The following is a 14,095-nucleotide window of genomic DNA, read 5'->3' as shown; positions in this document are numbered from 1 at the left end:
CTATATGACCACTACAACCTATAGAAGTGTCTACATGACCACTACAACCTATAGAAGTGTCTACATGACCACTACAACCTATAGAAGTGTCTACATGACCACTACAACCTATAGAAGTGTCTACATGACCACTGCAACCTATAGAAGTGTCTATATGACCACTACAACCTATAGAAGTGTCTACATGACCACTACAACCTATAGAAGTGTCTATATGACCACTACAACCTATAGAAGTGTCTATATGACCACTACAACCTATAGAAGTGTCTACATGACCACTACAACCTATAGAAGTGTCTACATGACCACTACAACCTATAGAAGTGTCTACATGACCACTACAACCTATAGAAGTGTCTACATGACCACTACAACCTATGCAAGTGTCTACATGACCACTACAACCTATAGAAGTGTCTACAAGACCACTGCAACCTATAGAAGTGTCTAGATGACCACTACAACCTATAGAAGTGTCTACATGACCACTACAACCTATAGAAGTGTCTAGATGACCACTACAACCTATAGAAGTGTCTAGATGACCACTACAACTTATAGAAGTATCTAGATGACCACTACAACCTATAGAAGTGTCTAGATGACCACTACAACCTATAGAAGTGTCTAGATGACCACTACAACTTATAGAAGTATCTAGATGACCACTACAACCCATAGAAGTGTCTAGATGACCACTACAACCTATGGAAGTGTCTAGATGACCACTACAACCTATAGAAGTATCTAGATGACCACTACAACCTATGGAAGTGTCTAGATGACCACTACAACCCATAGAAGTGTCTAGATGACCACTATGACCTATAGAAGTGTCTAGATGACCACTGCAACCTATGTAAGTGTCTAGATGACCACTACAACCTATGGAAGTGTCTAGATGACCACTACAACCTATAGAATTGCCTTAGATGACCACTATGACCTATGGAAGTGTCTAGATGACCACTACAACCTATAGAAGTGCCTAGATGACCACCACAACCTATGGCAGTGCCTTAGATGACCACTACAACCTATGATAGTGCCTTAGATGACCCCTACAACCTATGGAAGTGCCTTAGATGACCACTACAACCTATGGAAGTGCCTTAGATGACCACTACAATCTATACTAGTGACTTAGATGACCACTTTGACCTATGGAGGTGACTGAAATGATCCCTACAACCTAGGGAAGTGTCTTAGTTGACCCCTACAGAAGGAACGCTATTAATCAGCACTTGAATAAAATGAAATGAATGCACAGGTGCAATACAACATCTACCACAAGGTGCATCAGGACTCTGCAAACACTGAATATATGGATTGTAAAATGCATTATTGCTATATTCACTAAGCACATGAATGTATACACACTTGCTTAGTCTCGCTCCCGTCTATAAGAGACCTCCTGCCTGGGGCAGATGGGCTCATACACTTTGTATAGTGAATATAACGGTATTAAAATTTAAACCCATATGTTCAGAGTCTGCACAGTGCTGATGCATCAATACAACCTACGGTAAGTGTTTGTGACTACTACTCTCAACCTACAATGCTGTGAGCCTCCCTGCTGCCATAAAATGAGCACATATAGGTGTCTATGGGGTACAAGCAGAAGGATTATCCCGGGTAGCACTAGAAGGGTTAAAGAGACACTTACCTCATTGATAAGGAACTGGAGATGCAGGACGGCCGCGCCGCTATCATGCTGGCAGTGGCAATCCACACCAGGTCGGCCCAGTCTGATATGAGCGATAGTTAAGGAAATTATGGGTGAGCTAGGATCGGAACCGCAGTCCAACAAGTCACCATCCTGCAAAGGAAAGGGGGGACAGTGGTGACAGAACAACACAACTCCCAATGTTGGGGTGCACCTAGAGAAGTGGGGGTGTCCAGCGGTGGCATAACTATACCAAGCTGGCTGCACCCTCCCTCTACGGTCCCAGCTCCGTGCACCACTTTACTGCTCTATACATTGTGGCCACATCTATAAAAAGGTCAGTTTTGAGTTTAACTTAGTTGCAAATTGAGCATCAACCCCAAAAGCGGCACATGTCAAATGACTGCACGTAGTATAGCCGAGGGCACACACTACACACACACACACATACATGGCGGTGCCATCACCAGATAAACACGTTACACACAGAAACTATCAGCAGCAGAGAAAGCTGTCATTTACCTTAAAGGGGTTGTGCCACGAAAAAAAAATATTCTACATTTTTCAAACCAGCACCTGGATCTAAATACTTTTGTAATTGCATGTAATTAAACATTTAGCATAGCCATTCAATATTCAATAAAATGTATCTGTATAGCGCCACCTGCTGGTTGTTATTTCCCATATTTCTCCATCCACCTCACTAAGGTGGTCACACGCGCTCAGTTTGAAGGTCCTGCCACCTTGATATAAATCTAGCAGAACAATGAATGGTAAGATCTCTGGACCCATGAATGGTAAGATCTCTGGCAGGGCTGCTGCTGGTTTTGTTAGGAACAGACTGTCTTGTTCTATGTGATGTCCGAGTTTCATTTTTTACATTAATCATGACATAACCCCTTTAAATTCAGAGGCTGAAAACCTGTGTAGATCTAAAAATTCTCATTGCTGAGGGTTTGTTACAGTTGTATCCAGTCTAGTCAATCTTCTGTGAGCAAAACAGCCTGGACGTCGGTTTCATACATTTGACCTGCACTGATACATTGTAGCAGAGGGGTTTGTGCTGCTGAGAGGCGGCTTGTCCGGCCTGGATACAATATAACCCTTCTCTAAAAGATGGGATCCTGTCAGACTGGCTCTTTAAAGGGACATAGTCACTGCCCACTTACTGGCCCAGAACGTGATGCTTGTAGCCGCTGCCGACAGTTACGACCTGTAGTTCAGCTCCAGCTTCCTGGTCGAGCATGCTCAGTACCAGAACTAGGACATCTAGGAGGAGTCTGCAACTGGGAGACTAATGTGAGGGGCTGAGCAGTGGGTGGAACCAGGGGAATACAGGGGGAGGGGCCGCCTGGAATACATGGTGGGAAATGTAGTCCGCTAACCACATGGGCTGCAACAGAAGGTGCCCATAGAGGGCTCAGAGTAGGGCTGGGCGATATGGCATAAAATCTATATCGCAATATAATTTGAAGCATGTGCGATATAAGGATATATCACGATATATTCTTTTCTTCTGTATGTATACAAATTACATGCCCATCGTCATCCATGTCTCGCCAGCCAGCGCCATCAGCCCCATGCCATTGCCACCATCATCATGTCCCCCAGCCAGAGCCATCAGCCGCATGCCATTGCCACCATCATCATGTCCCCCAGCCAGCACCATCAGCCCCATGCCATTGCCACAATCATCATGTCCCCCAGCCAGCGCCATCAGCCCCATGCCATTGCCACCATCATCATGTCCCCCAGACAGCGCCATCAGCCCCATGCCATTGCCAACATCATCATGTACCCCAGCCAGTGCCATCAGCCCCATGCCATTGCCACCATCATCATGTCCCCCAGCCAGCGCCATCAACCCCATACCATTGCCACTATCATCATGTCCCCCAGACAGCGCCATCAGCCCCATGCCATTGCCACAATCATCATGTCCCCCAGCCAGCGCCATCAGCCCCATGCCATTGCCACCATCATCATGTCCCCCAGACAGCGCCATCAGCCCCATGCCATTGCCAACATCATCATGTACCCCAGCCAGTGCCATCAGCCCCATGCCATTGCCACCATCATCATGTCCCCCAGCCAGTGCCATCAGCCCCATGCCATTGCCACCATCATCATGTCCCCCAGCCAGCGCCATCAACCCCATACCATTGCCACTATCATCATGTCCCCCAGACAGCGCCATCAGCCCCATGCCATTGCCACCATCATCATGTCCCCCAGACAGCGCCATCAGCCCCATGCCATTGCCACCATCATCATGTCCCCCAGACAGCGCCATCAGCCCCATGCCATTGCCAACATCATCATGTACCCCAGCCAGTGGCATCAGCCCCATGCCATTGCCACCATCATCATGTCCCCCAGACAGCGCCATCAACCCCATACCATTGCCACTATCATCATGTCCCCCAGACAGCGCCATCAGCCCCATGCCATTGCCACCATCATCATGTACCCCAGCCAGTGCCATCAGCCCCATGCCATTGCCACAATCATCATGTCCCCCAGCCAGTGCCATCAGCCCCATGCCATTGCCACCATCATCATGTCCCCCAGCCAGCGCCATCAGCCCCATGCCATTGCCACCATCATCATGTCCCCCAGACAGCGCCATCAGCCCCATGCCATTACCACCATCATCATGTCCCCCAGCCAGCGCCATCAACCCCATACCATTGGCGCCATCAGCCCCATGCCACAGCCATCCACCACCCCCCCTCCCCACCCCCGGGACATTCGGGCTTCTGCTAATATACTTACCTTTCCTGTAGGATGCGAGGCTGGCTGATGGAGTCCGCAGGAGACGGACCACGTCTTCTTCCCAGCATGCACTGGGAGGTGTGCACGCAAGGCCCTGGCCAGTGCAGCGCGGTGCAGAGTCGGAGGCCACGGAGCGGTGAGTGAGAAGCTTCTTCAATTCACTACCGCTCCGTGGTCATCTATCGCGATATGGTGATATAGACAAAATCTATATCCTTGCCCGAATTTATATCGTATATCGTTTATATCGCCCACCCCTAGCTCACAGTGTCAAAAAGGTGATGATACAAGTTTAGGATCTAGTATTAGGTACTCCCGTGTACTCGTGTGAATAGCCCCATTACAGATGTCCCTTACGTTCTAAGATGTCCCTCCTTTCATGAGCATGCGTGCCCAACCGCTGCTCCTTTCAAAATCCTTTGGACTGAAGTAATGCAGTGAGGAGGAATGGGGGCTAGGGGCCCCCGTTCTAGTGATCAGTGGGGGTCATGGTTTCACTCACTCCTCTCAAGTTACAGGGGTCCTATAGTTACCTCTGGTTGGGGGTCTCTTGTGCTGCTGCATTCATGTCTGTCGTGCAGGTGGAGACCTGTCTGTATAGGGTGTGACCCTCGCAGACCCCACTGATACTGGTAGGGAAAGTTTAGACCCCCTTTCAGTTTAGCGGTGACCATCTCATGTGATGACCCAGACAGCTTGTACCTCCTGGACTTATATGGATGCACTTAGTGCTGAAGACGAGGTTCTTATTGTGTAAATATTCGGCCAGTCATGAAGGGGTTAATGCAGCGGAGGATGGGCTGTATATTTTCAGAAGCAGCTGTCTATTTGTGTGGAGCAGATGAGAACATCCAGCAGACCTTCAGCTCCTGCTCGGTAAACATCTACTTTAAGCCTCCAATTTCCATATAAATGCAGAATAAACAGCCTCGTGTATTGATGTTTGCGTCTCAGAGACGCTGCAGAGTGAAGGGTGCGTCCCCCAAACAGAGGAGAGCGTGCGGCCCTGCTACTAACGCGAGGTTAATAGCGTCTGCTGCGACCGTGCTCGACCACTACGACCCTTCTACAGATCCACCTAAACAGCCCCGGATCCTGTACTCTCCCTCCAAAGTCTTCTCTCGTGCTGCACCTGCAACTCTCCGCCAGTGGCCACCAGGTTAAGGCCTCGTTCACATTTCCGTTTCACACTGTCAGCATTTTCCACAGACAGCACATGTATCCATTGATTTGAATGTGTTTGTTCACATATCTGTATTCTTTTACTAACCGTGGGTCAGGGAAAAAATCATTGAGACATGCAGTACTTTGGTCAGTGATGGTCTCATCATTGCTCCGACTCCTGCTCCAAGGCTGCGGTGGTCTCATCAAAGGTCCAGCTTCTGCTCCAAGGCTACGGTGGTCTCATCAAAGGTCCAGCTTCTGCTCCGAGGTTGCGGTGGTCTCATCATAGCTCCGGCTCCTGCTCCGAGGCTGCGGTGGTCTCACCATAGCTCCGACTCCTGCTCCATGGCTGTGGTGGTCTCATCATAGCTCCGGCTCCTGCTCCAAGGCTTAGGTGGTCTCATCATAGTCCGGCTCCTGCTCCGAAACTGCGGTGGTCTCATCATAGTCCGGCTCCTGCTCATAGGCTGCAGTGGTTTCATCATAGTCTGGCTCCTGCTCCAAGGCTGCGGTGGTCTCATCATAGTCTGGCTCCTGCTCCGAGGCTGCGGTGGTCTCATCATAGTCTGGCTCCTGCTCAGAAGCTGCAGTGATCTCATCATAGGTCCTACTCCTGCTCCAAGGCTGTGGTGGTCTCAACATAGGTCCGACTCCTGCTCCGAGGCTGTGGTGGTCTCATCATAGGTCCAGCTCCTGCTCCAAGGCTTAGGTGGTCTCATCATACATCCAGCTCCTGCTCATAGGCTGCAGTGGTCTCATCATAGTCTGGCTCCTGCTCCGAGGCTGCGGTGGTCTCATCATAGTCTGGCTCCTGCTCCGAGGCTGCGGTGGTCTCATGATAGTCCAGGTCCTGCTCCGAGGCTGCAGTGGTCTCATCATAGTCCGGCTCCTGCTCCGAGGCTGCGGTGGTCTCATGATAGTCCAGGTCCTGCTCCGAGGCTGCGGTGGTCTCATCATAGTCCGGCTCCTGCTCCGAGGCTGCGGTGGTCTCATCATAGTCCGGCTCCTGCTCCGAGGCTGCGGTGGTCTCATCATAGTCCAGCTCCTGCTCTGAGACTGCGGTGGTCTCATCATAGTCCGGCTCCTGCTCCGAGGCTGCGGTGGTCTCATCATAGTCCGGCTCCTGCTCCGAGGCTGCGGTGGTCTCATCATAGTCCGGCTTCTGCTTCGAGGCTGCGGTGGTCTCATCATAGTCCGGCTCCTGCTCCGAGGCTGCGGTGGTCTCATCATAGTCCAGCTCCTGCTCCGAGGCTGCGGTGGTCTCATCATTGCTCCGACTCCTGCTCCAAGGCTGCGGTGGTCTCATCAAAGGTCCAGCTTCTGCTCCAAGGCTACGGTGGTCTCATCAAAGGTCCAGCTTCTGCTCCGAGGTTGCGGTGGTCTCATCATAGCTCCGGCTCCTGCTCCGAGGCTGCGGTGGTCTCACCATAGCTCCGACTCCTGCTCCATGGCTGTGGTGGTCTCATCATAGCTCCGGCTCCTGCTCCAAGGCTTAGGTGGTCTCATCATAGTCCGGCTCCTGCTCCGAAACTGCGGTGGTCTCATCATAGTCCGGCTCCTGCTCATAGGCTGCAGTGGTTTCATCATAGTCTGGCTCCTGCTCCAAGGCTGCGGTGGTCTCATCATAGTCTGGCTCCTGCTCCGAGGCTGCGGTGGTCTCATCATAGTCTGGCTCCTGCTCAGAAGCTGCAGTGATCTCATCATAGGTCCTACTCCTGCTCCAAGGCTGTGGTGGTCTCAACATAGGTCCGACTCCTGCTCCGAGGCTGTGGTGGTCTCATCATAGGTCCAGCTCCTGCTCCAAGGCTTAGGTGGTCTCATCATACATCCAGCTCCTGCTCATAGGCTGCAGTGGTCTCATCATAGTCTGGCTCCTGCTCCGAGGCTGCGGTGGTCTCATCATAGTCTGGCTCCTGCTCAGAAGCTGCAGTGATCTCATCATAGGTCCTACTCCTGCTCCAAGGCTGTGGTGGTCTCAACATAGGTCCGACTCCTGCTCCGAGGCTGCAGTGGTCTCATCATAGTCCGGCTCCTGCTCTGAGGCTGCGGTGGTCTCATCATAGTCCGGCTCCTGCTCCGAGGCTGCGGTGGTCTCATGATAGTCCAGGTCCTGCTCCGAGGCTGCAGTGGTCTCATCATAGTCCGGCTCCTGCTCCGAGGCTGCGGTGGTCTCATGATAGTCCAGGTCCTGCTCCGAGGCTGCGGTGGTCTCATCATAGTCCGGCTCCTGCTCCGAGGCTGCGGTGGTCTCATCATAGTCCGGCTCCTGCTCCGAGGCTGCGGTGGTCTCATCATAGTCCAGCTCCTGCTCTGAGACTGCGGTGGTCTCATCATAGTCCGGCTCCTGCTCCGAGGCTGCGGTGGTCTCATCATAGTCCGGCTCCTGCTCCGAGGCTGCGGTGGTCTCATCATAGTCCGGCTTCTGCTTCGAGGCTGCGGTGGTCTCATCATAGTCCGGCTCCTGCTCCGAGGCTGCGGTGGTCTCATCATAGTCCAGCTCCTGCTCCGAGGCTGCGGTGGTCTCATCATAGTCCGGCTCCTGCTCCCTTACACTATGACATGTCTCATCACAGCTTCCCTGGCTCCAGCCGCCATCATCTCTTTTAGCTCTTCTGATGATGACAGACTTGAAACAATTAAGTGGGACACCGCAGGAGAAAAATGATTTCTTTACAGTCCCTGAGGGTTTGCATTACGGGTTGGTAGGCACTCCACACGCCGCCATATTCTCCAACACAAGAAATGCCTCAAGGGGAGAAAATAAAGTATAAACTCCATCCAGCACTGCTCAATCTTACAAAACACATTTATGTAAAAAAATCCCTGATGAGCTGTTCAGCCTGTGAGGTGCACACTGCACCCCAATATTTATCCTGCACCTGACACCCATTCAGACTTGGGCTTGTGCTGAAAAACAAATGCCCCATCAGCCAAATCCCAAGAGCCAGATATCCACACATTTCATACAGAAAGACAGGAAAGACAGAGAAGGCAAGAAGGAGGAGGGGTGGCCCTGTATGTGAAAGACAGCATAAAATCTAATATAATACAAGTTAGCGAGAACAATTTAGAGTCAGTTTGGGTTACCTTGCAGCTTGATAATCATAAGGTAACTCGTGTAGGTGTTATATATAGACCACCTAGCCAAGTCAAAGAACTAGATGATCTATTAGTTGAGGAAATAGCTAAAATGACATTGAAGGGGGAAGTTATCATTATGGGAGACTTCAATCTTCCTGATGTAAACTGGAAAACCAAAATAGCAAGTTCTGCCAGGAGTACAGATATTCTAAATTCCCTACTGGGATTATCTCTACAGCAAGTAGTGGAGGAGCCAACCCGGAGGGAGGCCATTGTAGATTTAGTATTCACAAATGGGAATTTGGTATCTGATATTACTGTAGGGGAAAGCTTGGGATCTAGTGATCACCAGTCAGTGTGGTTTACTATAAGTACAGTGACTGAGTCACACCACACAAAAACAAAAGTTTTAGTTTTTAGAAAAACTGACTTTTATAAAATTAGATTAGTGGTATACGAGTCCCTATCAGATGGGAACAGTTTCATTGGAGTCCAGGAGAAATGGGACTACTTAAAAGTGGCACTATTGAAGGCAACAGAAAATTGCATTAGGCTTGTCAGTAAAAGCAAAAAAAGGAAGAGACCACTGTGGTACTCAGCAGAAGTGGCCAAAATCATTAAAAACAAAAAGATAGCATTTAGTAATTATAAAAATAAAACAAAACGAGGATGACAGGCAAATTTATAAGATTAGGCAGAGAGAGGCCAAACAAGTTATAAGAGCTTCTAAAGCGCAGGCAGAAGAGAAATGAGCTCAGTCAGGGAAAAAAGGCGATAAGGCATTCTTCAGATACATAAATGAAAAAAGGAAACTAAAACAAGGAATTACAAAATTAAAAACAAAAGAAGGAAGGTATATGGAAGAAGATAAAGAAGTAGCTGACTGCCTCAATGAATATTTCTGTTCAGTTTTTACAAAGGAAAATGAAGGAGAAGGACCTCAGTTAGGAAAGAAGACTAATGAATCTTTTGATGCATGTGTCTTTACAGAGGAAGAGGTTCTGAGTCAGCTGTCTAAAATTACTACAAATAAGCCATGGGATACACCCAAAGCTATTAAAAGAGCTCAGCGGTGAACTAGCAAAACCATTAACAGATTTATTTAACCAATCACTGGCAACAGGAGTCGTCCCAGAAGATTGGAAATTAGAAAATGTTGTGCCCATTCACAAGAAAGGTAGTAGGGAGGAATCGGGCAACTATAGGCCAGTAAGCCTGACATCAATAGTGGGGAAATTAATGGAAACCATACTTAAGGAGAGGATTGTGGAAAATCTAAAATCCCATGGATTGAAAGATGAAAAACAGCATGGGTTTACTTCAGGGAGATCATGTCAAACTAATATTATAGATTTTTTTGATTGGGCGACTAAAATAATAGACGGTGGAGGTGCAGTAGACATCGCTTATCTGGACTTTAGTAAGGCTTTTGATACTGTCCCACACAGAAGGCTTATCAATAAATTGCAGTCTTTGGGCTTGGACTCCCATATTGTTGAATGGATTAGGCAGTAGAGATGTCCCGAACTATTCGCCGGCGAACATCGCTTGTTCGCGTTCGCCGCGGCGGGTGAACATATGCGATGTTCGGTCCGCCCCCTATACGTCATCATTGAGCAAACTTTGACCCTGTACCTCACAGTCAGCAGACACATTCCAGCCAATCAGCAGACCCTCCCTCCCAGACCCTCCCACCTCCTATCAAAGAGCAAGGACAGCATCCATCTTAGGCCTCATGCACACGACCGTTGTGTGCATCAGCGGCCGTTGTTCCGTTTTCCGTTTTTTTTCGCGGACCCATTGACTTTCAATGGGTCCGTGGAAAAATCGGAAAATGCACCGTTTGTCTTCCGCGTCCGTGATCCGTTTTTCCAGTCTGTTTTTCCTATCATTTGACCTGTCATATTTTTTTCACGGACAACGGTTCACGGACCCATTCAAGTCAATGGGTCCGTCAAAAATCACGGATGCACACAAGATAGTCATCCGCGTCCGTGAGCCGTGTCCGTTTTTCCTATCATTTTCAATGTAAACTTGACTTAGTTTTTTTTTTCACTTTTCATGTCCGTGGATCCTCCAAAAATCAAGGAAGACCCACGGAAGAAAAAACGGTCACAGATCACGGAACAACGGAAATCTGTTTTGCGGACCGGAAAAAAAACGGTCGTGTGCATGAGGCCTTAGATTCATTCTGAAGCTGCAGTGTTAGTCAGAGCAGGGAGAGTGCTGCTGCTGCTGGATTAATAGGGAAATCGTTAGCTAGGCCAGTGTTCTGTGTCCACTCCAGTCCTCAAAGACTTATCTGCTGTAAGGACAGCGTCCTGACAGCACCCCAAAAAGCCCTTTTTAGGGCTAGTACATTAGTCTGCTTTTTATTTTTTATTTTATATATATATATATATATATATATATATATTGCAGTTGCCTGCCAGTGTGTGTCAGGCCCACAGACTGTACTGTGCCCACTGCCCACCACTCATATAGGGTGGCACAGTACCTTGCACGCATAGTACCACAAATCTAAAAAAAAATGACAGGCAGAGGCAGGCCACCCCGCAGGGGCCGTCGTGGTGCTGTGATTTCCTTTGGCCCTAGAATAATGCCCAGTGTTCAGAGGCCACGTACCCTGAACTCTAAAAGTTCTGAGGACATAGTTGACCGGCTAACACAGGACACCCAATCTTCTACAGCTTCCGCTCGGAACCTTGACGCACCGTCCTCCTCCAGCTCAGCTTCGGGCACCTCTCAAGTTACCACTCGCCCGCCTGCCATCACCACCAACACTAGCACCACAGCCGCTTCACTTGATCTGTCAGAGGAGCTATTTACACATCAGTTGGAGGAAATGAGTGATGCACAACCATTATTGCCAGAGGATGTAGATAACGGGGATATGTCTCAGTCAGGCAGCATTACACACATGGACGTACAGTGTGATGATGATGATGATGATGTTGTACCCGCTGCTGCTTCCTTTGCTGAGTTGTCAGATACAAGTGAAGCGGTTGATGATGACGATGTGTCCGTGGATGCCACGTGGGTGCCTGCTCGAAGAGAAGAAGAACAGGGGGAAAGTTCAGATGGGGAGACAGAGAGGAGGAGGAGACGAGTTGGAAGCAGGGGGAGGTCGTCACAAGGAGCTAGTGGCACAGTCAGACAGCATGTATCGGCACCCGGGGTCAGCCAGACAGCACGCCAATCAACGCATGCTGCTGCCGCCACCAGAATGCAGTCATTGCAGAGCTCAGCAGTGTGGCATTTTTTTGGTGTGTCTGCCTCTGATAACAGCGATGCCATTTGCAACCTGTGCCAAAAGAAACGGAGTCGTGGGAAGTCCAACACCCACCTAGGTACAACTGCTTTGCGAAGGCACATGATCGCACATCACAAACGCCTATGGGATCAACACATGATGAGTACAAGCAGCACAGAAACTCAAAGCCGCCATCCTCCTCCTGGTCCAGCATCTTCAGCCACGTCAGCCACTGCTGTCCTCCTTGCCCCCTCTTAAACACCCGCCACTCCGCCTCTCACCTTCAGCAGTTCCATCTCATCTGCCCACAGTCAGGTGTCTGTCAAGGACATGTTTGAGCGTAAGAAGCCAATGTCACAGAGTCACCCCCCCTGCCAGGCGTCTGACAGCTGGCTTGTCAGAACTCTTAGCCCGCCAGCTTTTACCATACCAGCTGGTGGAGTCTGAGGCCTTCAAAAAATTTGTAGCTATTGGGACACTGCAGTGGAAGGTACCTGGCCGAATTTTTTTTTCACAAAAGGCAATCCCCAACCTGTACTCTATTGTGGAAATGTCTGGCACACAGTGTTGGGGCAAGGGTCCATCTGACCACTGATACCTGGTCTGCAAAGCACGGTCGGGGCAGGTATATCACCTACACTGCACATTAGGTAAACCTGCTGACGGCTGCCAAGCATGGAATGCGTGGCTCTTCAGAGGAGTTGGTGACACCGCCACGACTTGCAGGCAGGCCTGCTGCCACCTCCTCTACTCCTCCTACTCCATCCTCTTCCATAACCTCCTCGGCTGAGTCCTCTTCTGCTGCTGCGTCTTGCTCCACATCAACTGCACCCCCCCAGCTCCCCAGGGGCTATTCCACATCCCGGATACGACAGTGTCACGCCATCTTGGGGTTGACTTGCCTGAAAGCAGAGAGTCACACCGGACCAGCACTCCTGTCTGCCCTGAACGCACAGGTGGATCAGTGGCTGACTCCGCACCAACTGGAGATCGGCAAAGTGGTGTGTGACAACGGAAGCAATTTGTTGGCGGCATTGAATTTGGGCAAGTTGTCACATGTGCCATGCATGGCACATGTGATGAATCTGATCGTACAACGTTTTGTGCATAAGTACCCAGGCTTACAGGACGTCCTGAAGCAGGCCAGGAAGGTGTGTGGCCATTTCAGGCGTTCCTACACGGCCATGGCGCACTTTTCCGATATTCAGCGGCAAAACAACATGCCAGTGAGGCGCTTGATTTGCGACAGCCCGACACATTGGAATTCAACACTCCTAATGTTCGACCGCCTGCTCCAACAAGAAAAAGCCGTCAACGAGTATTTGTATGACCGGGGTGCTAGGACAGCCTCTGCGGAGCTGGGAATTTTTTTGCCACATTACTGGAAGCTCATGCGCAATGCCTGTAGGCTCATGCGTCCTTTTGAGGAGGTGACAAACCTAGTCAGTCGCACCGAAGGCACCATCGGCGACATCATCCCATTTGTTTTCTTCCTGGAGCGTGCCCTGCCAAGAGTGCTGGATCAGGCCGTAGATGAGCGTGAAGAGGAAGAGTTGTGGTCACCATCACCACCAGAAACAGCCTTATCAGCATCGCTTGCTGGACCTGCAGCAACGCTGGAAGAGGAGTCTGAGGAAGAGGAGTCAGAGGAGGAATGTGGCTTTGAGGAGGAGGAAGACCAACCACAGCAGGCATCCCAGGGTGCTCGTTGTCACCTATCTGGTACCCGTGGTGTTGTACGTGGCTGGGGGGAAGAACAGACCTTCAATGAGATCAGTGAGGACAAGGAACGGGACATGAGTAGCTCGGCATCCAACCTTGTGCAAATGGGGTCTTTCATGCTGTCATGGCTGTTGAGGGACCCTCGTATAAAAAAAAGGCTGAAGGAGAACGACCTGAACTGGGTGGCCACGCTACTAGACCCGCCGGTATAAGCAGAAAGTGCCTGAAATGTTACCGAATTACAGGAAGTCGGAAAGGATGCAGCAGTTCCAAAATAAACTAAAAAGTATGCTTTACACAGCGTATAAGGGTGATGTCACAGCACAACAGGAATCTAACAGGGGAAGAGGTGAAAATAATCCTCCTCCTACCACGACCACGCCGGCAAGGACAGGACGCTTTACAGACGTGTTGTTGATGGAGGACATGCG

General features: G+C 49.9%; 1 protein-coding gene across 2 annotated transcripts in view; it reads right to left on the bottom strand.

Moving 5' to 3' along the window:
* STXBP5L (syntaxin binding protein 5 like) overlaps nucleotides 1-14,095 on the bottom strand; it is a 237,159-nt gene that overhangs the window by 117,757 nt on the left and 105,307 nt on the right. For both annotated transcript variants that reach the window (XM_040422836.1, XM_040422837.1), the window contains exon 3: nucleotides 1,670-1,751. In XM_040422836.1, coding sequence (XP_040278770.1) covers nucleotides 1,670-1,751 — 82 coding nt within the window. The remainder of the gene's footprint in view (nucleotides 1-1,669; nucleotides 1,752-14,095) is intronic.

This window comes from Bufo bufo, chromosome 3 (assembly GCF_905171765.1).
Source record: "Bufo bufo chromosome 3, aBufBuf1.1, whole genome shotgun sequence".
Taxonomy (NCBI): Eukaryota; Metazoa; Chordata; class Amphibia; order Anura; family Bufonidae; genus Bufo; species Bufo bufo.
Note: the sequence above shows the minus strand (reverse complement) of the source record. Positions and strands in the feature narration are given on the sequence as shown.